Below are 26854 nucleotides of genomic sequence, written 5' to 3'. Positions count from 1 at the left end.
ACTAAGGCCAGAGTAAAGCTGCCAGCTTCGTGGAGTTCATGGTTTGGGGACCAGCGAAAGCGAGAGAACCACAGTCCTGACTACAGTGAATCACTGAAAAAAACGCATCCGCCACTGAGCTAATGGCCCTCGTATTACAATATATACATGTATACATTTTATTTTAGATTAGCACCTGTATACATGTATATTCACTTCTAATGGAATGGTTCCTCATGTCCTGGTTTGCCCTCCGGCTGCCCTCCCGTCTCTTCCCTCCCCTCCCCCTTTGGACTGGGTGGTTCATTCTTGCCACGGCCCCAGTCGTCTGCCCTGGTGCATTCATTTTGTTGTCCCCCCAGATTCTGGGTATATTTTTGATGCCCACGTGTAAGTGATGAGGCATTACATTTTTTATTTATTCATTTTTTTGCTGTGTATTTCTATACAAACCTACATATTATACATTTACAGGTAACCCTTTGCCTTTAAGCTCCTGATGAGTGGACAGGGTCCCACGAAATGCGTAGAGCTTCTTAGACACATAGATGAAACATTTAGAGACGACCATGTAATTTTACTGAATATACAGTGGGTACGGAAAGTATTCAGACCCCCTTAAATTTTTCACTCTTTGTTATATTGCAGCCATTTGCTAAAATCATTTAAGTTCATTCTTCTTCCTCATGAATGTACACATAGCATCCCATACTGACAGAAAAACACAGAATTGTTGACATTGTTGCAGATTTATTAAAAAAGAAAAACTGAAATATCACATGGTCCTAAGTATTCAGACCCTTTGCTGTGACACTCATATATTTAACTCAGGTGCTTTCCATTTCTTCTGATCATCCTTGAGATGGTTCTACACCTTTATTTGAGTCCAGCTGTGTTTGATTATACTGATTGGACTTGATTAGGAAAGCCACACACCTGTCTATATAAGACCTTCCAGATCACAATGCATGTCAGAGCAAATGAGAATCATGAGGTCAAAGGAACTGCCTGAAGAGCTCAGAGACAGAATTGTGGCAAGGCACAGATCTGGCCAAGGTTACAAAAAGATTTCTGCTGCACTTAAGGTTCCTAAGAGCACAGTGGCCTCCATAATCCTCAAATGGAAGACGTTTGGGACGACCAGAACCCTTCCTAGAGCTGGCCGTCCGGCCAAACTGAGCTATCGGGGGAGAAGAGCCTTGGTGAGAGAGGTAAAGAAGAACCCAAAGATCACTGTGGCTGAGCTCCAGAGATGCAGTCAGGAGATGGGAGAAAGTTGTAGAAAGTCAACCATCACTGCAGCCCTCCACCAGTCGGGGCTTTATGGCAGAGTGGCCCGACGGAAGCCTCTCCTCAGTGTAAGACACATGAAAGCCCGCATGGAGTTTGCTAAAAAAACACCTGAAGGACTCCAAGATGGTGAGAAATAAGATTCTCTGGTCTGATGAGACCAAAATAGAACTTTTTGGCCTTAATTCTAAGCGGTATGTGTGGAGAAAACCAGGCACTGCTCATCACCTGTCCAATACAGTCCCAACAGTGAAGCATGGTGGTGGCAGCATCATGCTGTGGGGGTGTTTTTCAGCTGCAGGGACAGGACGACTGGTTGCAATCGAGGGAAAGATGAATGCGGCCAAGTACAGGGATATCCTGGACAAAAACCTTCTCCAGAGTGCTCTGGACCTCAGACTGGGCCGAAGGTTTACCTTCCAACAAGACAATGACCCTAAGCACACAGCTAAAATAACGAAGGAGTGGATTCACAACAACTCTGTGACTGTTCTTGAATGGCCCAGACAGAGCCCTGACTTAAACCCAATTGAGCATCTCTGGAGAGACCTAAAAATGGCTGTCCACCAACGTTTACAGTCCAACCTGACAGAACTGGAGAGGATCTCCAAGGAGAAATGGCAGAGGATCCCCAAATCCAGGTGTGAAAGACTTGTTGCATCTTTCCCAAAAAGACTCCTGGCTGTATTAGATCAAAAGGGGGCTTCTACTAAATACTGAGCAAAGGGTCTGAATACTTAGGACCATGTGATATTTCAGTTTTTCTTTTTTAATAAATCTGCAACAATGTCAACAATTCTGTGTTTTTCTGTCAGTATGGGGTGCTATGTGTACATTCATGAGGAAGAAGAATGAACTTAAATGATTTTAGCAAATGGCTGCAATATAACAAAGAGTGAAAAATGTAAGGGGGTCTGAATACTTTCCGTACCCACTGTATATTACTATTATAACAATGTTTTTGCTATATGCATTTTGTTGTGTCAGCCTTTTCTGTATACATGTCTGCATCATATTTGTTACTGGTGTCAACATTTGTATCAATGTCTGTATGTACAATAAATTATTACATTTATAATCTTATTTTGTATATCTTAGTTTGTGACCTGCCTCATTCAAAGTCCCACGACCTCTGTTTTCTGTTTGCATTAACCATTAGGGATGGAGGCATGTCACTCTGTTTGCTTCGGATCATATTCCTCTATTCCCAAACAACTAGGATTTACCTGCCACTCTCCTGATAAGCAGGCAGAGCTAATTACACTCCCTATCCAGCACCTATCTAGGAGGGTGCTACATATAAAAAAGTATTTCTATCATATATATATATTTTTTTTTTTTACAACATGGATTTTTTAGGCACACGTGTAAAATCCAAAAAGTTTACTCAAAAAACAAGACAAAATACATATCATATAAAACCATATAAAATTAAACTAGTGTGATTGGATTACTGACCAGACCACAAGCTAACACTAACTGGAATCAACTGCCAACCCAGGGCCCAGTAGTGGTAGCCAATACAGTTGTAATTGGTCAGCATCAATATCAGAAGCTCAAAATGTTTTGCGATATTTCGCTTCTTGAGGAGCTCATTTAGTATTCTAGATGGATAGACAACCATGAGTAGATTTCATAATATATATAAACAATTTTCACTAATAAGTAAAGCAAAGATAAACTCTGCTTGAGGTTCAAGGGTGTAAACCAGCATGCAGGTAAGCCAAGGACAAATGTTGGGGCGCACACAGTACCAACACTATAATATAGTAAAAGAAAGTGTCTCTTCTATACCAGGAGATGGAACTGTAACCAAGAAGTGGAGAAAGACACACCACCTTCTAAAAGCAGAAAGAGGTAAGTAATGTGTGAAGACACATACCCCACATGTCTCCACTAATGGGTCATAGAGAGAGGCATAAAAAGCTCTTCCTTACAATGACGTCAACGTGTGTGGAGTGACTCAATCAGATCGACTTGCATGATAATTATATTGTACCATCTAAAGGAAATATGTATATATCAAAAATATAAAATGTGTGTTATATCCATGGGGACAAAGGGCATGTGACTGCCCATAAAGGCTGCATTCCCCGGAGTGTGTATCATCATTCTGACCTGGGCTTAGAAGAGAAGGTTGCAGAGAACAGTGTTTGCTACTATGTGAGCTTCATTCTATGCAGTATTCAGGGACACCAACCACCAGAGGACAGAAGAGAAGGAAAAAGACCCCACTTGTCCCATTAATAGGCAGACAGCACCTTGAAAAATGTATTTTTTTAAATAAATGCCAGAAGCCTAAAGAAAATTAATCACAGTGGATTCAGAAAAGAATACCTTTGTTCCTCAGGATAAAATTTGGGCACAGTGACCTTGATATTTCTGCTTACTCTTCCTCTTGACCAAAACTACTGTTGATTGTGAGAGGATGAATTTGAAATAAATAACACTTTAGACCACTGGTTATATATTTATATCCTTTGAAATGAATTTGAGAGCATGAAAAAAATATTTTCCAAACTATAGCTTAAAACTGACTATTTTTGCCATCTTCTGGTAATTAAGGGACACTTTTTGTTTTACTATATTATGGTGTTGGTACTGTGTGCACCCCCACATTTGTCCTTGGCTTCTCTGCATGCTGGTTTCCACCCTTGGACCTCGAGCACAGTTTACTTATCTTTGGTGTACTTAGTGAAGATTGTTTAAATATGTTATGAAATGAACTCATGGTTGTTTTTTCTATCCATCTAGAATACTAAATGAGCTCCTGAAGAAGCAAAATATTGCGAAGCATGTCGAGCTTCTGATATTGATGCTGACCAATTCCAACTGTATTGGCTACCACTACTGGGCCCTGGGTTGCCAGTTGATCCAAGTTAATGTTAGCTTGTGGTCTGGTCAGTTATTCAATCACACTAGGTTAATTTTATATAGTTTTTTTATGATATGTATTTTGTCTTGTTTTTTGAATAAACTTTTTGGATTTTACAAGTGTGCCTAAAAAGTCCATGTTTCTCCTGTATCTATATAGTCTAGTCAATAGGATGTGGCACTTATTACCATCTATTTCTGCACCCACAGTACCACCCCGTGTTGGTGTAATCTTTATTTAATGTGCTACACAAAGAAAACCCAAGTAAATACAAAATGCAGTTTTTAAATGATTATTTCTTTTATTAAGGGAAAAAGATTTCCAAACCTGCCTGGTCCTATGTGAAAAAGTAAATGCCCTCTAAACCTAACAACTGGTTGTGCCACTGTTGGTGGCAACAACTGCAATTAAGCTTTTTCAATAACTGGCAATAAGTCTTTCACATCGCTGTGGAGGAATTTTTCGCCCACTCTCCTTTGCAGAATTATTTAAATTCAGCCACATTGGAGGGTTTTTGAGCCTAAAGGGATTGTTTAAGGTCATGCCACAGCATCTCAATCGAATTTAAGTCTGGACTTTGACTAGGACACTCCAAAACCTTAATTTTGTTTTTTTGAGCAATTCGGTCCTACTGCATAACCCAAGAGCGCTTGAGCTTGAAGTCACAACCTGATGGTCGGACATCCTCCTTTAGGATTTTGTGGTTGAGCGCAGAACTCATGGTTCCATCAATCATAGCAAGTCCCCAGGTCCTGAAGATGCAAAGCATTCCCAGACCATCATACTACCACCACGTTTGACTGTTGGTATGATGTTAAATTTATGAAATGCTGTGTTTATTTTTATGCGTGATGAAATGGGACGCACACCTTCCAAAAAACTATAATTTTGTCTCATCAATCCACACAATATTTGCCTAAAAGTCTTGGGGATAATCAAGAGTTTTTTTGGCAAATGTGAGATGAGCTTTTGTTTTCTCCTTGGTCAGCAGTGGCTTTCCCCTTGGAACTCTCCAACGGATGCCATTTTTGCACAGTCTCTTTCTTATTGTTGAATCATGAAGAGTGACCATAACTGAGGCAAGTGAGGGCTGCAGTTCTTAAGATGTTGTTCTGGGTTCTTTTAATACCTCCTGGATGAGTTGTTGTTGTGTTCTTGGAGTCATTTTGGTAGACCAGTCACTCCTGGGAAGATTCACCACTGTTCTCCATATGTGGATAATCGCTCTCCCCATGGTTTGCTTGAGTCCCAAAGCCTTAGAAATGGCTTTGTAACCCTTTCCAGACATACATATAATTTACTTTGTTTCTCATCTGTTCTTGAATTTTTTTAGATCGCAGCATGATGTGTTGCTTTTTTAGATCTTTTAGCATGCTAAAGACAGCTTATTTTTAAATGGTTTCTTGATTAAACAGGTCTGGCAGTAATCAGGCCTAGGTGTTGCAAGTGAAATTAAACTCCGATTTCCAAAAAATGTGGGTAATAACAGTTAATTCATGGTTTAGCAAAGGAGGGGGGTGGCAATTACTTTTTCACATAGGGCCAGGCAGGTTTGGACAGCTTTTATTTCCCTTAATGAAATCTTCATTTCAAAACTGTATCTTGTATTTACTCAGGTTATATTTGTGTAATATTAAAATTAGTTTACAGCACTGCATACCTATAAACAGTCAAAATACACTATATTACCAAAAGTATTGGAACGCCTGCCTTTACACACACATGGACTTTAATGGCACCCCAGTCTTAGGTCTCTAGGGTTCAATATTTAGTTGGCCCACCCTTTGCAGCTATAACAGCCCAACAATGTCTTTATGGACTTTGCTTTGTGCAGTAGTCCAAATCATTTGGTGGAGGGGGGATTATGGTGTGGGGTTGTTTTTCAGGTTTTGGGCTTGGCCCCTTAGTTCCAGTTAACTGAGCTCTTAAGGCATCAGCATACAATCAAGGTCCATAAAGACATGGATGAGCGAGTTGGGTGTGGAGTAACTTGACTGGCCTGCACAGAGTCCTGACCTCAACCCAATAGAACACCTTTGGGATAAATTAGAGCGGAGACTGCGAGCCAGACCTTTTCGTGGTACATTTGTGCCTGATCTCTCAAATGTGCTTCTGGAAGAATGGTCAAACACTCCCATAGACACACTCCTAAACCTTGTGGACAGCCTTCCCAGAATAGTTGAAGCTTTTAAAGATGCAAAAGGTGAGCCAACTCAATATTGAACCCTACATGCTAAGACTAGGATGTCTATAAAGTTCATGTACATGTAAAGGCAGGTGTCCCAATACTTTTGGTAATATAGTGTATGTTGTCACTTTTTTCTTACAGTCTTTCCAGAAGTGTTTTACACTTGCCCTAATAAAAATCATGAGTCAAAAGATGTGTATATTTGTATTGGTATTGATTAACTTAAAGGCACAATAATCGATACAAGGCAATAAATATACTGTAAATATATGTCTGTGTTAGGTCCTAAAATCGCAAGCACTGTCTAGTCAATATATAGCCACAGGTATCATCTAGTAGTCATATATAGACTCTAGAGCAAGGGTGTCAAACTCAATTTCATTATGGGCTTTATCAGCATTATGGTCACCCTCAGAGGGCTGGTTCTATCTGTAGCCTCCCACCATCAGAAGTCAAGAGTCCCCCACCCTCCCTTACCATGTACTGCTGGGACAGAGCTGGGAAGCAGAAACTGAAGGGTCTGGAGGAGGGCTGGAGTCATCTGCCAGAGTCTGCTGAATACTGAGACCAGTGGAGGTGGAGATAAGAGGGTGCTGCAGCTGCACAGAGAGGTGCAGGATCTGTAGGAGGAATTATGTCCTCCTCGCCGCTGCCGACTGCAGAAATGGAAGGTGACAGAGACTAGCCTCTCTGTGGCTGCATGGAGAAGGGCAGGATCTGGCAGGGGAGTTCTGTCCTCCTTTTTACTGCTGTCTACTCAGACAAGGTGGGGGCAGAGATGAGGAAGGGACAGCAGATGCAGGAGAGGTGCAAGGGCCACATGAAATGGCCTGGAGGGCAGAATTCGGGCCAATGGGCCTTGTGTTTGACAAATGTGCTCTAGAGGATCAATTCACAAAGCTTTAACATGAGGACAAAGCCAGACAATCACTAGGCCCAAGCACTGTACATTACTGAGGGAGTGACGTCATTGTTCCCCCAGGACATTGATGATGCTGATTTCAGTGCCAGCTGCTTTAGAGGTGGTAAGTGGACTGCTCTTTGTCCAGACATTGTTATTTTGACCTGTGTTGGTAAAGTGACAGTGTATTTTGAATTCATAAGCCTGTTAAGTTGGCTATCTGGACTCTCTGCACACCAATTCTCATGGTTTGTTTCAAATTACACAGAGTTTAATGGCAGCTGAACCAGATCATTTTAAACACAGATTATCCCGCATGATAAAAAAAACTCCATTCAGCGTTACCAGTCCCCCTAAACCCATGCATTTCAAGGGTTAAATGCTAGCAATTTCTAGGGCATTGCAGAACAGACTCTATCACTTACCTAACACGATGTAAATATTTGCCAGCACATCACGGATCTTCAACTAAGTCTGAACATGTTTTTATGGAAGAAAGATCACATCACATATAAAGAAATGCAATGTTTCAGAACCACGCAGGGCCCCTTCATCAGGCAAGTGATTGTCATATTGCTCAAAGGGCACCAAAGCTCTCAGCACTTTCACGGCTATTGATACTATCATGCACATGCAGGCTGCTCCAGCTGTGCCATTTTGGATTGAGCATTGCAGTGCGATGAGCTGGACCCAAAGACGATACTGGGCCCTGGGACCGAGACTAGCTGCAATCTGTGGGTAACTGCTGACCTGATCCCTAAACTCCTACTCCTGAACTCTGGACTCTCTACATTACTTAACCCTGACCTCTGAACTCTGCAAAGGTAAAAGGTTTTTTACCTTAATGCATTAGGGTAAAAAAAAAAACCTTTTAAGCGTAGCTCCCCCTGCAGCCCCCCTAAATGTTCACCTGAACCCAATACCAGTCCAGCACTGTGCACATCTAAAGCAGTCTTCGGCTCTCACAGGCTTGGAGCGGGAGCCATGGGAGAGGTCTGAGCAAGTGGAAATGGGTACCAACAAATAATGATACTCCCCACCCACCCCCCAAAAAAAAAGAAAACCCTGCAACTCAGTTATAGGCTGTGGGTAGGGAAAGAATGCGTGGTACATGACTTTCTTGAGTTCAGTTTGGGTTCTCAATAGGGACACTTTCTGCATAGAATTTTTAGGTTCTTTCTCTGTTTGTTTGGGTTCCTTCAGGTATTCAGATTTCTTTCCTTACACTAAAAACTTACTATTAGATTAGCTGTTGATAAAAACGGGGGGGGGGGGGGGGTGGTTTGAGTGTGTATGTGTGTAACTGCAATAAATAAAATGAGGAATGACAGGAAGAGCCTGTGACACAATAGAGTTTAAAATACTCCATGTGTTTTCTTGAGTTTTAGGGAGCAGGGCCTCTACTTTCATGTGTAGCCAGGTCCTTAGCTAGAGAGAGAGCAAGTTAGGACACTGTGCTGTAGCTGCTCTCTATGCTTTTACTGAGCTGTTCATGCTGCATTTAGTGGCACTGTCTGCTTCCAGCCAGTAGGGAGAGAACTACAAGCAGAACAACTCAAGGGACTTTAAAGTGAGGTGCACTGCATGATTCGAGGTGTAGTTCAGGATGGGAACTATGCTGTGGAAATCAATGGACAATCTGACTACAATTACAACTAAGGGAGCCTACTAGGAGGAGAAAAGAGCTGTATTTTACTGGGCAAAGAAGGTGTAACTTTCTCTTTGCTGTGGGGAGAGTGGAGAGTGCACACCTCTGCCATAGAGTGCACACCTGCATGCCACAACCTGTGACTGGGGGCTTAGGACCAGAGCAATGAGGATTGAGGTGTCATGACCTGAGTGCCTGAGTGCAGTTGCAAATAAATTACAGACAGCTGGGCTTAGACTTATTGTACCGCTAGGACTGGTGAGGGGCAGCGGCCGTGATTGTTATTTTGCCGCTAGTAGAGACTGAGCACATAGGTACAGTACCAGAAAAGTCTGCATGCAGTGGTAAAGGCTACTAGCCTATGTGCACCAGCTGGGCCCCAATGCTAGCCAGCTGAATAACTAGGCCAAAGGACTGTCTCCTCAGATAGCTGCTCTACAAGGACTTCACTTGCAGCCTATAGAAAAGGGTACCTCTGCAGTAAGGTCTGGGTTTTACCATAGTCATTCAATAGAGTGCACTCTAGCAGGGTAGTAAACTGGTCAAAAAAAAGTCATTACTGCACTAAATACCATTGCTGTTAATGTGATCTGTGCCAATGTTTTATGCTAACTTGCAGGCTCTCAGGTATAGATTACTCTAACCATATGGGTTCTTAATCTAAACTGCTACAATATAGTAATTCCTTTGTCTAGAAATTTGTGTTTGACTCACACTCTACTTGTTCCTATACAAATGTTAATTTTGCCATCTACTTTGATCCAACATAATACAGTGAATTGCTTTATTCCTAACCAGTTTAGTGTTTGCTTCCTAAAACTGAGCTGTGTGTGCAGGATATTTATATTTGTGCTAGTAACAGTAGTGCAATATCCTCTTTTCTTAGCCTGGTGTGTCAGAGGGGCTGAGGAGCTCATCGAGTTAAGGCAAAGAACAGAGAACCTAATCTACCAAGCAGCTCCTGCAGGGGTAGAGGTACACATGCCTAAAAAATAAGTCTATATCACCATGCCCACCAATTATTTTTCCGTTAATTTCAAACAGTGCAACTTTTTTTTTCAGTGGATAGTATTTTACAGTATTTATTTATTCAGCTTATTTATGCTTTCTGTATGCCCACAGTATATAAGAAAGGTAGGCATAGTCTGAGTTATTGCCATGGTAATGTAAGATTTTAAGTTTTTATTTATTTTTTGGCCAGGTCAAGATAAGATGGCACGCAGCAAGCATAATGACCTTAACCACTTCCCGCCCGCCCTATAGGCAAATGACGGCGGGAAGGTGGTCGTATTATCCTGAGCTGCCGTCATATGACGTTGTGCAGGATAATGCGCTCTGCGCGGTGCTGCGCATCTCCGATCTCGGTAAAGAGCCTACTGAAGTAGGCTCTTTACTATGTGACCAGCTGTGTCCAATCACGGCTGTTCACATAGTAAATAGGAAGAGCCGTTGATCGGCTTTCCTCAGTTCGTGCCTGACAGGCACGAGTAGAGGAGAGCCGATCCGCGGCTCTCCTCACAGGGGGGGATCTGTGCTGGTAATCAGAGCATTGATTACTAGTGCAGACCCTGGGGGGGGGGGTGCCAATAGAGCCACCAGGGATGCCCACCCATGACCACCAGGGATGCCCACCATGGCCACCAGGGATGGCAATCAGGGCTCAGGGAGTCTGCCAGTGGTGCCCTCCCTATCAGTGCTGCCCACCATTGCCATCTATCAGTGCTGCCCACTAGTGCCCATTATCACCATCTATCAGTGCCGCCCACCAGTGGCCATTATTGCCCACCAGTGCCACCTATCAGTGCCCATCAGTGCCGTCTATCAGTGCCCATCAGTGCCGCCTATCAGTGCCCACCAATGCTTCATATCAGTGCCCATCAGTGCTACATATTAGTGCCAGCCCATCAGTGCCACCCATCAGTGACTCCTCATCAGTGCCTGTCAGTGCGGCCTCATCAGTGCAGAAAAAAACTTATCTATTTACAAAATTTCATAACATAAACAAAAAAGTTTTTTTTTTTCAAACTTCAAGCTGATTCACGGGGCCGGCAGCCGCAATTGCCGCCGGGCACCCGCCATCGCTCCCCTTTGAGAGAGAATGGCGGTCTGCTGTTGTAAACACAGCAGACCGTTGTTCTCTCAGGAATCAAATTAGAGCTCCTGTATTCCTCCTATTTAGGATCATAGATCTCTGTGTTGATTCCACAAGCCCACCCCCCTCACAGTTAGAAAACACCCCCTAGGCATTCACTTAACCCTTTGATTGCCCTTGGGTTAACCCAATCCCTGCCGGTGTCATTAATACAGTAACAGTGCATATTTTTAGCTCTGATTACTGTGGTAATGTCCCTGGTCACCCCAAAAGTGTCAAAAATGTCAGTTAGGGGTCCGATCTGTCAGTCGCAATGTCGCAGTCCCACTGATTGCGGCTATTACTGTTAAAAAAATAAAAAATATAATAAAAATGACATAAATCTTTTACCTAGTTTGTAGACACGAGAACTTTTGCTCACACCAATCAAACCAATGTTACATGTTACACCCTGAATATGGATGTAACATGTTACAAAAGGTGAACTTATCCTTTAATATGTTCGGTACAATAATATTGACCACAGTGATTGACCACAGGTCACAAGCATATCATTTGACAAGCTGTCAATAGGGCATGCAAAGACAGAATGACACTTACCTGGCTATGGGCTAAGCAACGGCAAACTGTTTTCTTCCTCAATATTTGGTTATACAATGTTTTGTTACCTGTGTCATTTCTTCAACTTAAATGGAAATCTATTTAAACTGTCTCCGTTCCCTAAAGGCCCCTTTATGTTACATAAAAATATATGCATACATATTTTTCAATTGTCGTCTGCCAGCATCAGTACTGGTACTGGTGGGTGGTCCTTGCTGCTAAACCGAAGACGCTCATGTAATAATGTGTGAGCATCGTTTATTGCAATAGTACAGTGGATACCATAATGAAGGATACCATAATGATGCATACCCAGGGGTGTGTGTCCATGATAGCCTGAACCATATGGGTTCAGTTTCATTGATAAATCAAAAGATTAGCGACAAAATGGGAAGAAATTAATGCTTGGAAAGGGGGGGGGGGTAAGGCAAGGGGTGAAGGTAAATGACCTATTACCACAATTTTTTTTTCCTTTATGTAGCACCCTCCTAGGTAGGTGCTAGGAAAAGGATAGTTTGCTCTGCCTGCTTCTTGGGAGAGCCTGATCTTTAGTTATGCCTGTTACATGTGTCCAGTGGGTGATTCATCTGGGCTAACAGAGTGTCCCCACTGTATCCAATAGGGAAGCCTGTTGGACAGTGGAGGAAACCCAGCCAGTGACACGCAGGTTTTTGTGGCTGTCCCAGAGGGTTGGCTCAAGAGTGTTGCATCCTGGGATAGGTCATAAAAGCCAGGGGCTCATGTGACAGGGCATCTTTAGGCAGGAAGCCAGGTCCCAGGAGGAGGGTGACGGCTGTCCCTCCTCCTGTCTGCCAGGAAGGTGATCACAGGCAGTCGGCCTAGTGAGCCAGAGTGTAATGCTGTGCCAGAAGGTCCAAGAGGCTAACAAACGGGGCTGGGAGCAGAGCAACCTGGGGAAAAACAGTGTCTGTGAGTACCAGGGAGCTTGCCAGGGGTCTTCCCAGGAAGGGGACCACTCCAGTGAGATGTCAGTGGACAGGAGCTAGCACACACAGCAAGTGACAAAGGGGGTGCAAAGTTAGACCCTGAAGAGTAACTTAGAAAGAGTCCACGTTCTTCATCTTCACTTTAGTGGCAAAGTGAAGCAGCGGCCTTGCCGCATTCTGCAGTCAGTTGTCCTCAGAAATTGTGCATAGTTCAAGTTGGAGTATCCCACTCATCCCTTCTCCCATTTAAGTCCTAAAATAAAACAGAAAAAAAAAAAAAACAAATCCCCTGGACTGTTCATTGTCTAAGCCAAGTTTTTAAATGGATATGTTTCTACAGGCTGTTGCTACGGGTAACCCAGGGGAACCCAAGAAGTCTAATTCTCAGCAGCTCCCTAGGGGGGCAGTGCTACATTTATTTTAATGGGCTTTAACTACTTCAGCCTCTTAATGACTACTGTGTTACTTTAACTGACAATTGCACGGTCATGAGGCACTGCACCCAAATAGGTATGTCTTTTTTTCCCCCCCACAAATAGAGCTTTCCTTTCGTGGTGTTTGATCACCTCTGCATTTTTTATGTTTTGCGCTATAAACAAAAAAAAGAGCGACAATTTTAAAACAAACCCAATATTTTTTACTTTCTGCTATAAAACATACCCAGTAAAAAAATGTAAAAAATTAAATTTCTTCAAAAACTTAGGCCAATATGTATTCTGCTACATGTTTTTGGTAAAAAAAAAAATCCCAGTTAGAGTATATTAATTGGTTTGCGCAAAGTTATAGTGTCTACAAACGATGGAATATTTTTATTGAATTTTTTTAAAATTTTTGTTTTTACTAGTAATGCTGGTGATCAGCGACTTATAGTGGGACTGCGGCGAACAAATCAGACACCTAACTGACACTTTTGACAATTTTTTGGGGACCAGTGACATTATTACAGTGATCAGTGCTAAAAAAATATGTTACTGTACTAATAGGGATACTGGGTACTGGCAGGGAAGGGGTTAACATCAGGAGCAATCAAAGGATTAAATGTGTTCCCTGGGAGTGCTTGCTGACTGGGGGGGTTGCTCTGACTGGGGGGGAGACAGATATCGTTGTTCCTGCTTAGCAGTAAAAGTACGTTAGGCCATAGTTTTATAGCGGCAGGTCGGCTCTATTACGTGAAACAACGTACCTGTTGCTTGCTTAGTGTAATAGATAGTGGGGGCACGAGCGTGCCGCTGGAGGCGTGCACATGCGCTTATTGACCAGAGAGGGTGCCAATTAGTGGGTCCGGTCGACGTGATGTCCACCGGCCACCCACGATCGCTCCCGATGTATACAGAACAGCAGTCTGCCTATATGAACAAGGCAGACCACTGTTCTGTCAGAGATGAACACATGGATCCTGTGTTCCTCCTATTTAGGAACACAGGTCTCTGTGTTCATCCGGTGAGTCGATCCCCCATACAGTTAGAAAGCACTCCCTGGGAGCACACTTGACCCTTTGATCGCCCCATGGTGTTAACCTCTTCCCTGCCAGTGTCATTAGTACAGTAACAGTGCATATTTATAGCACTGATTACTGTAGTAATGTCAGTGGTCCCCTCAGAAGTGTCAGTTAGGTGTCCGATATGTCCGCCGTAATGTTGCAGTCCCACTAAAGATCGCTGCCATTACTAGTAAAAAAAAATAAACGAATTAAAAATGACATAAATCTATTCCCTAGTTTGTAGACGCGATAACTTTTGTGCAAACCAATCAATATACACTTATTGGGTTTTTCTTTGCCAAAAATATGTGGCAGAATACATATTGTTCTAAATTAATGAAAACATTAGATTTTTTTTACTGGGAATGTTTTAGAGCTGAAAGTAAAAAATATATTTTTTTTTCTTTCAAAATTGTCACTTATTTTTTTGTTTATAGAGCAAAATATAAAGACCACAGAGGTGATCAAATACCACCAAAAGAAAGCTCTATTTGTGGGAAAAAAAGGACATCAATTTTATTTGGGTACAATGTCGCACGACCACGCAATTGTAAGTTAAATTAATTCAGTGCCGTATCGCAAGAAATGGCCTGGTCATTAAGGGGGGTAAAACCCTCCGGTTCTTAAATGGTTAAAGTAGATGTAGACCCTAAGGCCCTATTTCCACTAGTGCGACTTGTTGTGCGTCTTGACACATGTCAAGTCGCATGACTAGTCAAAATCTATTCATTTCAATGGCACCCTTTCCCATCTATGCAACTTAAAGTTGCAACGACTTTGAAAAGGTGCCTGCACTACTTTGATGCGACTTTGAGTCAGAGTGTGTCAAGTTAGATCAAAAAAGTTGCATCAAAGTTGCACTGCAAAGTTGCACTGTAAATAGCACGACTTTGGTCTCGCACTAGTGGAAATGTAGCCTAACTGAAGGACTTTTTGTATGCTGATACACTGTGCATCATAAACAACTGGTATTTTTTATTTTCAATAAAAGCTTTTTTTTGCACTTTTTCTTTAATTCTCTGTTGTATGTCAGTGCTGCTGAACACATGCAGCCCTTGTACAGTCACTTCCTGTCTACATGCATGCACTTCCGGAATGGCAGCATATAATTCCCCAAATGAAATTCCTCATGGTAACCGTAGGGAAAAATGCCTGCATAATGGCGTGTTGAAAAGTTTACATGTAGTCTTCATCAGAAGAAGATAATAAAAAGTAAAAGAGTTAGAAGAAAGGGACAGAGTATTGTCACCCTATGACAGGATGTGCCTGAACAAGCAGGGCCGGCGCTACCAGTAAGGCGACTAAGGCAGCTGCCTAGGGCGCAGCTTAACAGGGGGCGCCGCCATCCTGCACCCCGAATCAGTAGTGGACCGGCCGGTGTGGCACTCCTCATGCTGTGCCGCCTGAGCGCTACAGCAAGCGAGCCTCAGGCAGCACACACCACTAGTCTAGAGCGCACATTAGAATAGTCGGGGCGCCAGAAGTGCCCTCCATAGAATCCTGGGGATCCAGCTCGGCGCTCACTGCACTCCGGTCTCCGCCCCTCCAGCTGATTTCTGCTTGAAGAAGATCAGGAGCCGATCTCCAATCACACTCAGGGAGCTGGGCTTGTGCCTCTCCAGACGCCCCCCCCCCCCCCTCTGCTCCGTGTTCAACTTCTGGCAGAAGCAGATTGCTGGACACCGGACAGTCTCCCATCCCCCATCACATGCCGAGGACAGCATGCAAGGTGAGACGATGTGTGTCCCGTCCTCTCCCACCCCTCACACAGACAACACAGTACACTCCCCCACCCGGACACTGGCCTCACTCTTCATACATGGGGGGCTGCATTGTATGATATTGGGGGGGGCTGTATTGTATGATATGGAGGGGGCTGCCTGCATTGTATCATGGGGGGGGCTGTATTGTATGATATAGAGAGGGCTGCCTGCATTGTATCATGGGGGGGGGCTGTATTGTATGATATAGAGGGGGCTGCCTGCATTGTATCATGGGGGAGGGCTGTATTGTATGATATGGAGGGGGCTGCCTGCATTGTATCATGGGGGGGGGCTGTATTGTATGATACAGAGGGGGCTGCCTGCGTTGTATCATGGGGGGGCTGTATTGTATGATATGGAGGGGGCTGCCTGCATTGTATCATGGGGGGGGGGGGCTGCATTGTATGATATGGAGGGGGCTGCATTGTATTATATGGAAGGGGCTGCATTGTATGATATGGAGGGGGCTGCATTGTATTATATGGAAGGGGCTGCATTGTATCATATGGAGGGGGCTGCATTGTATTATATGGAAGGGGCTGCATTGTATGATATGGAGGGGGCTGCATTGTATCATATGGAGGGGGCTGCATTGTATTATATGGAAGGGGCTGCATTGTATGATATGGAGGGGGCTGCATTGTATCATATGGAAGGGGCTGCATTGTATCATATGGAAGGGGCTGCATTGTATCATATGGAAGGGGCTGCATTGTATCATGGGGGGGGCTGTATTGTATGATATGGAGGGGGCTGTATTGTATGATATGGAGGGGGCTGTATTGTATGATATGGGGAGGTTGTTTTGTGCAGGCTGTATTGTGTGATATGGGAGGTGTGCTGTATTATATGGGGGGGGGGGGCTGTATTGTGTGATATGGGGGGGCTGTGTATAATGGACAGTGTCCCCGTCTACCCAAATGCTGACCTCGTCTGACTGATGGTGATCTGTGATTGGCTGTCTCCATGACCTTATTCACATGGATGGCGGTGAAGCTGCATTATTACCAACCACCAACCGGGAGGAGAAGCTGAGGTTGGTGGGGACTGTACACAGGTCACAGCAGAAATTACCCCCCATCAGTGTTCCTTTAAACTGCTTCCCACCTCACTACATCAACCACTGTGCTCACACTTTGCGTAATGCAGAGATCTTCTGGCTCTTGGCTGATGTAGTGAAGGTAGGTCATATGGGGGGGGGCCGCAATTTTTATTTTGCCTAGGGCGGCAAAAATCCTTGCACCGGCCCTGTGAACAAGGATTCACATAGCAGGATTATCAGATATTATTTTAACAAAAGCAACAGATTTAAAAAATATTTTAAATTATGCTTGAAATTACGTTAACATATTACTGTACATCTTGTATGAAATTTTAGTGATTGGGTTTACATTTTCAATTTTACAGTTTTTTAAACTTGCGTCAATAACTGGTCCATAAAGCCATACCTAGTAAGTACAGATCTAAATTCTCATCATTTTTTTTTTTTCGATCTGCAATAAGAATTACGCTTTAAACTCAGTTTTATTTATGTTGGTAAGAAATATAATTTCCAAGAAAAAAAATTAAAGTGCCAGTATGCCAAAAAAGAAACACAACAATGAGGATTCAATGGCAGACATAGTTTTGACACATTTAGAAGACAGCATACAACTGTGGGAAAAAGTGTATAAACCTCAAGGAATTTATTTCAATTTTTTTTTGAATGGCTCTGAAAATGTGGTCCAACACTTATACGGTGTATACTTATGGTCTTAATAAACAGAGCACATTAAATTGCCATCATTTTATTGAGCAAATAGTGTGATCAATTAAGGTCATTGGTGGAAAAAGTATGTGAAATTTTAGATTCATACCATTCTGAAAAGAAGGTAAAATTCATGCATTCCAATCAATTCAGATGTGGGTTTTACATGCTTTTGGCAATCCACTGGTCACAACAGAATGCCGTTGTAGTGTATATGCCTGGAAAGGATTATAAAGAATTTCTGACAACATGAGCCCCCTTTGGTCTACAGCTCCAGTTTACAAATGTTATAGCGTTATCTACAGTTAGGTCCATATATATATTTGGACACACCACAATTTTAGTTTTTTTTTCAGGTATTTACCAAAACATATTCAAGCTATAGTTATATAATTGTATGAGTATGGTGTGTACATCCAAATCGGAGGAAGGGTTTAGGAATTACAGCTCTTATGAATAGTCATCCCCCTTTTTCAAGGGACCAAAAGTAATTGGACAATTGAATCAAAAGCTGTTTCATGGCCAGGTGTAGGCTACTCCTTTGTTATTTCTTGATCAATTAAGCATATAAAAGTCTGGAGTTGATTCTAAGTGTGGCATTTGCATTTGGAGCCTTTTGCTGTGTACCTACATCATACGTTTAAAGGAGCTGTCCATGCAAGTGAAACATGCTATTGTAAGGCTTCAAAAACTAAACAAATCCCTCAGAGAGATAGCAGCAACATTAGGAGTGGCCAAATTAACAGTCTGGTACATTCTGAGGAAAGAAGAATGCCCTAGTGAGCTCAGCAACATAAAAAGGCCTGGACATCCACAGAAGACAACAGTGGTGGGTAATCGCAGGATCCTCTCTATAGTAAATACCAACCCATTCACAAAATCCAGACGAGTGAAGGACACTCTCCAGGAGGTGGGCGTATCATTGTCAAAGTCTACAATCAAGAGAAGACTTCAGGAGGGCAAATACAGAGGGTTCACAACAAAGTGCAAACCATTCATAAGCCTGTAGAATAGAAAAGCTAGATAAGAATTTGCCAAAAAAAAAAACTACTGAAAAGCCAGACCAGTTCTGGAAAAGCATTCTTTGGACGAATGAAACTAAGATCAATCTGTACCAGAATGACTGGAAGAAAAAAGTGTGGAGATGGTTTGAAACAGCTCATGATCCCAAGCTCACAATTCATCTTTAAATCATGGTGTAGGCAGTGTGATGGCAGGAGCATGCATGGCTTCCAGGGGCACTGGGTCATTGGTGTATATTGATGATGTGGCAGAAGACAGAAGCAGCTGGAAGAATTCTGCAGTGTTTAAAGAAATACTGTCAGCCCAGATTCAGCTAAATGCAGTAAAGTTGATTGGATGGTGCTTCACAGTAGGGATTGACCGATTATCGGCAAGGCCGATATATCGAGGGCCGATATGCACTTTCCCCGATATATCGGAATCGGCCCCGGAAGTTACCGATATTGCCCATATTGTGCGCAGCGCGCACGCGACGTCATTGCGTATGTTACTTCACATGTCTCCGTGCTCTGGGCCTATAAGTCGACACGTTTTGCCTTCTAAGACCGCCTCCCATGCCTCGGACAGTGTGTGCAGCTGCAGTCCGGTCACGGTGCCAGCCAGCCACCCACAGTGTTCCAGCAAGCCAGCCACCCACAACAGGCCAGGGTGAGTGACACCAAGCCAGCCACCCACAACAGGGTGATACCAAGCCAGCCACCCACAACAGGGTGACACCAAGCCAGCCACCCCCCACAGTGTTCCCGCAAGCCAGCCACCCACCACAGTGTTCCAGCAAGCCAGCCACCCACAACAGGGTGACACCAAGCCAGCCACCCACTACAGGGTGACACCAAGCCAGCCACCCACCCCCCACAGTGTTCCAGCAAGCCAGCCACCCACAACAGGGTGACACCAAGCCAGCCATCCACAACAGGGTGACACCAAGCAAGCCACCTACCACAGTGTGACACCAAGCCAGCTACCCACAACAGGGTGACACCAAGCCAGCCACCCAAAACAGGGTGACACCAAGCCAGCCAGCCACCACAGTGCTCCAGCAAGCCAACCACCCACAACAGGGTAACGCCAAGCCAGTCACCCAGGACAGGGTGACACCAAGCCACCCACACTGCCAGACATCAGCCATCGACCCACAACAGGGTGGCAGCAAGCCACCCACACTATCAGGAGCCACCAACCCACAACAGGGTGCCAGCCAGCCACCCACACTGCCAGGCGTCAGCCACCGACCCACAACAGGGTGCCAGCAAACCACCCACACTGTCAGGCACCAGCCACCGATCCACCACAGGATGCCAGAAAGCCACCCACAGCAGGGCAGGGTGCCAACAGTCAGCCATTTTTTAACCTTAGTGTCTCTTTCAAATTGCAATGGAGATGGATGAAGACAGAAAAATTAAAAATGTGTTCTGGGACTATTTCTCGTCTCAACCATCTCCAGGAAAAGCAGCAGTGTGCAACTTATGCACAAATAATGGGATTAGTAACTGCAAAAATATGTCCACTATTTTGGCCCATCAAAGAGTTCATCATATTGAATTATATCATACAGCACAGAAAAAACAAAATTAATATCAATGTGATTTTGAAATACCTCCACCTCCTCCACTATCCCAGGCAACAATAAAAGATACTGTAAGTTTCAGAAAAAAAACAGGTGTCACCATCTAGTTTCATATGGAAGATCCAGACTGCTGGACAGAGTAATCACAGAAATGATGATCACTGATAACCAGCCATGTACAATGGTGTCAGACTCAGGATTTAAGCAGTTGATGTCCATACATGAGCCAAGGTACACACAGAAGAGTGAGAAGAATTATCAAACCGAAATGTTTGGAAATATTCACCAAAAGTTCGCTGAGAAAGTAAAGGCTATACTGCAACCAGAGAATGCTGGCAACTCGCTCTCATTCATGACTGACTGCTAGTCAGGAGGACAAACAGAGTCACTAATGACTCCTTCATGCCACTTCATTGACAGCGGATGGACAAAAAGGCAATTGGTCTTGAATAGAAAAGTGATGCAAGGATCCCACACTGGGGAGTACAGTAGAGAAATGTTTCTAGGCATGCTTGAAGAATGGGGAATCACCAAAGACCGAGTGATGCTTGTGCTCCTTCAAGACAGCGGAGCAAACATACGAAAAGGAATCAGGCTTGCTGATATGTCAGACCTCAGTGTCATGGCACACAACACCCTCCAACTTTCAAATGATGGTCTGTCAAGCCAGAGAGATTTGATTGATATATGTTTTGAGAAGCATGAAGAGATTAAAAATGTTGTGCTGGCAAGTCTTTTGAATCCTTGATACAAGAACCATGCTTTCTCTTCTGATGATGTATTGGCCAAGGCAAAACAATGGCTGACAGAAGATATTCAACAGGAGGTGCAGGATGTTCCTGCCGAAATAATCTGAAAGAGCAGCATGTTGCAAAAACAGAAAAATGTACAAAAAGACGACAACGAACAGAAGAGAACCTTCTTCATCATGATCGAATTGATCATGACATTTTCAGTGTTTTATTGGGGCCTAATGTGGAGGATTCTTTTGAATCTGCAATAATGAGCCTGGATGATGATCATCTCTATTTGAAGGAACCAGTTATTGACAGAAGAAGTGGTGATCCTCTTCAGTGGTGGAAATAAAATTAGGCATGCCACAAAAGACTTCCTATGCTAGAAGATACCTCTCTCTCTCTGCTCCTCTGTCCTCCTCTCCTCCTGTACCAAGTGAGCATGTTAATGAAGTGGCAGCATTATATGAAAAAAACAGAAGCCGTTTAACAGTTGAACATGAACACTGCTGAAATGTTCTGCTTTCTGCAGTATAATATTAATCTACTTAACTGGGAGTATTGAAAAGGGTAGTAGTACTAGTGTCCAGTCCAATCCACTGTCTAGCTTTTTTTTCTAGCAGTTTTGCACTGACAGCAGTAGTGATTCAAATCTTTGCAGTGAGTGCACTACTGCAGCAGTAGTCCCCTGACTCCAGTCCAATCCACTGTCTAGCTTTTTTTCTAGCAGTTTTGCACTGACTGCAGTAGTGGTTAATATCATTGCAGTGAGTACACTGCTGCAGCAGTGGTCCACTGACTCCAGTCCAATCCACTGTCTAGCTGTTGTCCAGCTTTTTTACTGCAGTAGTGATTTTAAAATCATTGCAGTGAGTGCACTATTGCAGCAGTAGTCCACGGGCTCCAATCCACTGTCTATCTGTTGTCTAGCTTGTTTCTAGCCGTTTTGCTGCCACTGACTACACTGCTGCAGTAGTGATTTAAAATTATTGCAGTGAGTGAGTGCACTACTGCAGCAGTTTATACATCATTCACAATCAGATGATGTGAAACTGATGTCCCTGCAAGTGCAGTTTTCCTATCAGTTTTCATGCAGTTAAGGTGTGAAGAACGAGCACTTAATGTTAAAAAAGTTAATAAATAAACATTACCATGTTCAGTAACAGATTTGTGTCGAAATTTGTGTTTATTTTGCAAAACTTTAAATGTACAAAATATCGGCCCATATCGACAGAATACCGATATGCAATGGCCAAAATATCAGTATCGGCAACGAAAAATCGATATCGGTCGATCCCTACTTCACAATACAGATGGGCAATGATCCAAAACACACTGCAACAGCAACCCAGGAGCTTTTGAAGAAAAAGTGGAAAATACTGCAATGGCCGAGTCAATCTCCTGATCTCAACCCAATTGAGCATGCATTTCACTTGCTAAAGGCAAAACTTAAGGCAGAAAGACCCACAAACAAAGAACAACTGAAGACATCTGCAGTTAGAGCCCGGCAATGCACCAGAAAGGAGAAAACCCAGTCATTTTTTTTATGATTATATTCATTTCGTCCAATTACATTTGAGGCCCTGAAAATGGGGGGGGGGGGGGGGGGCTGTGTATAAAAGGGGTTGCAGTTCCTTAAATTTGTACTTGATATTTGTTTACCCCTTGAAATAAAGCTGAAATTCTGCACTTCAAATTCATTTGGTTTGTTTCATTTTATTTTATTCTGGTGGCATACAGAGCCAAAAGAATGAAAAGTGTGCCTGTGTCCAAATGTATACAGTATGGACCTAACTGTATTTACTCTTGTGTTTTAGATCTTTGTTATGTTGCAGGCCCCAGATTATTTGGAGCCTTTGCAGATATCCCTGTAGGACATCACTCCTAGGCCAATAATACATACAAGTGTAGATCAAGTACTTCCCAGCAACTGGAGAGGCCTTCTGTTTGAGGTTATTTTCAGTTTTTCTAACGACTAAAAGTAAAGGTTTACATTTAAAGCTTTTACTACAAGGAAATTCATTGTTTAAAGCATTTGTTCAAAAAAATATGGCAGTATAAATGTTATATTTGTTTTTAGTGGACTTAGATAAGGGTCAGATCACATTTGGAGAGCCATTTTATGCATATATGTAGAAAATTCTAAAGGGTCCTCAAACTTTTTCTCCCCAGAGAATATGAGAAAACACGTGAAATCAAAACTGACAAGATGAAAAAGCACAGACGACATCAAACTTCCCAGCATATAATTAAGCCATTATTTGGTTTAAAAGACAATAAAAACTTAATAGGATTTGAGTAACAAGACATTATGGGAAGTAAACTAAAATTAACTCAACATTTCACAAAATAAAACCAATGAGTGAGGTATAAAGAGCTGACTCATTTAGCTGAACACATAATAACATGAATCTTTACAGATACAGGATGAACTGTACAATGGATAGTGGGTGCCTATTGTGTCCTTTATGGCTTCCCTGCTGTGTTCACAAATAAAATCTTCAAGGATTTTCAGCAGAAAATGAGGACAGTTGACTAATTTCCACCTTCAACAGCCTGAAAAAGACATAGTTAAAAAAAGACCATGAATTAATACTTTGTTTTATATACTGTTTCTAACTTTCTTACTTCTGAGCATGGCACTTTAAAAAAAAAAATTCAAAAGTAATACATCCAGTGCTGCATCTACAGTATCTCACAAAACTGAGTACACCCCTCCCATTTTTGTAAATATTTTATTATATCATGAAAGAAATTACACTTTGCTACAGTAAAGTATTGAGTGTAGAACCTGTATAACAGTGTAAATGTGCTGTCCCCTCAAAATAAATCAACACACAGCCATTAATGTCTAAACCGCTAACAACAAAAGTGAGTACACCCCTAGGTGAAAATGTCCAAATTGTGCCCAAAGTTTCAATATTTTGTGTGGCCACCATTATTTTCCAGCACTGCCTTAACCCTCTTGGGCATGGAGTTCACCAGAGCTTCACAGGTTGCCACTGGAGTCATCTTCCACTCCTCCATGACGACATCACAGGGCTGGTGGATGTTAGAGACCTTGCGCTCCTCCACCTTCCGTTTGAGGATGACCCAGAGATGTTCAATAGGGTTTAGGTCTGGAGACATGCTTGGCCAGTCCATCACCTTTACCCTCAGCTTCTTTAGCAAGGCAGTAGTCATCTTGGAGGTGTGCTTAGGGTCGTTATTATGTTGGAATACTGCCCTGTGGCCCAGTCTCTGAAGGGAGGGGATCATGCTCTGCTTCAGTATGTCACAGTACATGTTGGCATTCATGGTTCCCTGATTCAACTGTAGTTCCTCAGTGTCGGCAGCACTCATGCAGCCCCAGACCATGACCCTCCCACCACCATGCTTGCCTGTAGGCAAGACACACTTGTCTTTGTATTCCTCTCCTGGTTACCACCACATGCGCTTGACACTATCTTAACCGAATAAGTTTATCTTGGTCTTATCAAGCCACAGGACATGGTTCAAGTAAGTCATGTCCTTAGTCTGCTTGTCTTCAGCAAACTGTTTGCAGGCTTTCTTGTGCATCATCTTTAGAAGAGGCTTCCGACTGGGATGACAGCCATGCAGACTAATTTGATGCAGTGTGTATTGTATGGTCTGAGCACTTACAGGCTGACCCCCCACCCCTTCAATCTCGGCAGCACTCATACATCTATTTTCCAAAGACAACCTCTGGATATGACGCTGAGCATGTGCACTCAACTTCTTTGGTTGACCATGGCGAGGCCTGTTCTGAGTCAAACCTGTCCTGTTAAACCACTGTATGGTCTTGGCCACCGTGCTGCAGCTCAGTTTCTGGGTCTTGGCAATCTTCTTAAAGCCTAGGCCATCTTTATGTAGAGCAGAAATTCTTTTTTCAGATCCTCAGAGAGTTTTTTGCCATGAGGTGCCATTTTGAACTTCCAGTGGCCAGTATGAAAGAGTGAGAGCGATAACACCAAATTTAACACACCTGCTCCCCATTCACAACTGAGACTTTTTAACACTAACGAGTCACATGACACTGGGGAGGGGAAATGGATAATTGGGCCCAATTTGAACATTGTCATTTAGGGGTGTACTCACTTTTGTTGCCAGCGGTTTAGACAATAATGGCTGTGTGTTGAGTTATTTAGAGGGGACAGCAAATTTACACTGTTATACAAACTGTACACTCACTACTTTACATCGTAGCAAAGTGTCATTTCTTCAGTGTTGTCACATGAAAAGATATAAGAAAATATTTACAAAAATGTAAGGGATGTACTCACTTTCGTGAGATACTGTAAATGCTACTTTTGTAACCCAATTGAAGTCATAGAGATAGCTATTGAGTCAAAGAGACGCTTAACCTACAATTTGATAATATTATCTCCACACTCATGTTATAGCAGCTGTATGGTATGTATAAATATGACTAAGAAATCTAGGGGGCACGAGAGTTTGACTGCGCTGACCAGTGCACCCTATGAACTACTAGGCCTAATCAAACACACCCGCTCTTTTCCTTAGCACTTCTATAAGTCTATTTGTAATGGTGGTGTGACCATAACCTATTTATGCCAACATATTGCACAAGTATAAGGGCAATATATATATATATATATATATATATATATATATATATATATATATATAATTTATTTTTTATTTTTTTAGTGGACTGCTCAAATATTTGATGTTTGGACCATATTATTTTACAGAATTGTGGTCTTGTGCAATGCCAGCATTAAAAACAATGATATGTGAAAAGTACTTGGTTAGGAGAAGTGGATATGAAGGGAGTTCAAGAATACAGTGGCTCAGTACTCAGAAGTCTGGGTCTAAAGACTGTTGAGGAGGTGCAGAAAATAGAAAAAAATTGTGTTTTTTTTTTGTATTTACCTGCTCAGCCTCTTCTGTGGCCTCCATAGATGGTTCTTCTGTAGCAGTTTCATTTGGACGTGCAAGGTCATCCTAGGATTGTATAAAGTTAAACACAGGTTATGAGCTATAGATATTTAATTGTACTAAGATAACGTTTAGTCCATATCGTACATTTTTAATGCAAGTTATTATAGCCTAATACGGTTGGGAATATGGCATATAATTGCAGGAAACTGATTGTAAACCTGAACTTTCAGTCGACTTCTTTGTGAATGACTGGTTTAAGAGATGACTGTTTAAAAGATGACAACACAATCCTCACTGGTTACAGCAACCTAAAGAGAGTAATCAGCATTATTTTATGTAAGTCTAGTCTGGAAACGTATAGCAAAGTTGATTGCTAAGCGGTCATTATGAACTACAGCACACTATTGGGTCTCTTTCAGACAGGCGGCAGTGGATTGCTTTTCAGGGAGTGGTATAGAACCTAACACTAGACCGCCTCCCCAACCCCCCCCCCCCAGTCCCCACTGTACTTACTGTGGCAGTGCAGTACCCTGCCAGGGTCCAAACAGTGGGTATAACCCAGGATTCTCAACCAGGCAGGTTGAGGGGCTCCAAGGCGTTTGCTTAATGAGTTTGCTCATTGTACCGAAGAATCCATTTTGGGACCTATTGCCTGGAGATTTCTTAGAGAACCAGGTGGAACGAAATTTCTAATCCTGGGTCTAGGTTTTTGAAACCACCAGCACACTGATTGGTCAGGGGTGTGCTGGGCTATTATTAGTGACATGGCCATTGTTCTAGGAGGAGTCCAGGTGTGCAAGGGAGAAGTCAGAGGAGTGCATGTGTGCACTGGAAAAGACAGAGCCCCAATTCTGAGGGCCAGAGCAGCGAGGGGCTTCTATCTATGTGGGCAAAGAAAATGGTCGTGGGTAACAGACCAGGCCCTAAAGTGGAAGGCCTAAGCAGCACTGTGGTATGTGTAAGCCAGGAGACTGTATAACTATTCCTTTACTAAAGTGAGCCAGGAGGCTGGATATTTCATTTTTATGTTAATGGTGAAGTCCCCTGCATGGGAAATCTGGAAAAATGGAAAAGATTATGCTTTCTGGAACTTTGTGTGAACTTACCTTTAACTG

General features: G+C 42.9%; 1 protein-coding gene across 1 annotated transcript in view; it reads right to left on the bottom strand.

Moving 5' to 3' along the window:
* Positions 1 to 23065: 23065 nt before the first annotated feature.
* SNCG (synuclein gamma) overlaps positions 23066 to 26854 on the bottom strand; it is a 38082-nt gene continuing 34293 nt past the window's right edge. Inside the window, exons 4-5 of the mRNA XM_082268036.1 lie at positions 25731 to 25802; positions 23066 to 23390 (exon numbers count right to left, since the gene is read on the bottom strand). Of these exons, the coding sequence (XP_082124162.1) occupies positions 23370 to 23390; positions 25731 to 25802 (93 nt within the window). The 3' untranslated portion in view covers positions 23066 to 23369. The remainder of the gene's footprint in view (positions 23391 to 25730; positions 25803 to 26854) is intronic.

This window comes from Pelophylax lessonae, assembly GCF_965119305.1.
Source record: "Pelophylax lessonae genome assembly, chromosome: 9".
Taxonomy (NCBI): Eukaryota; Metazoa; Chordata; class Amphibia; order Anura; family Ranidae; genus Pelophylax; species Pelophylax lessonae.
This window is presented reverse-complemented; position numbering and strand designations above follow the sequence as displayed.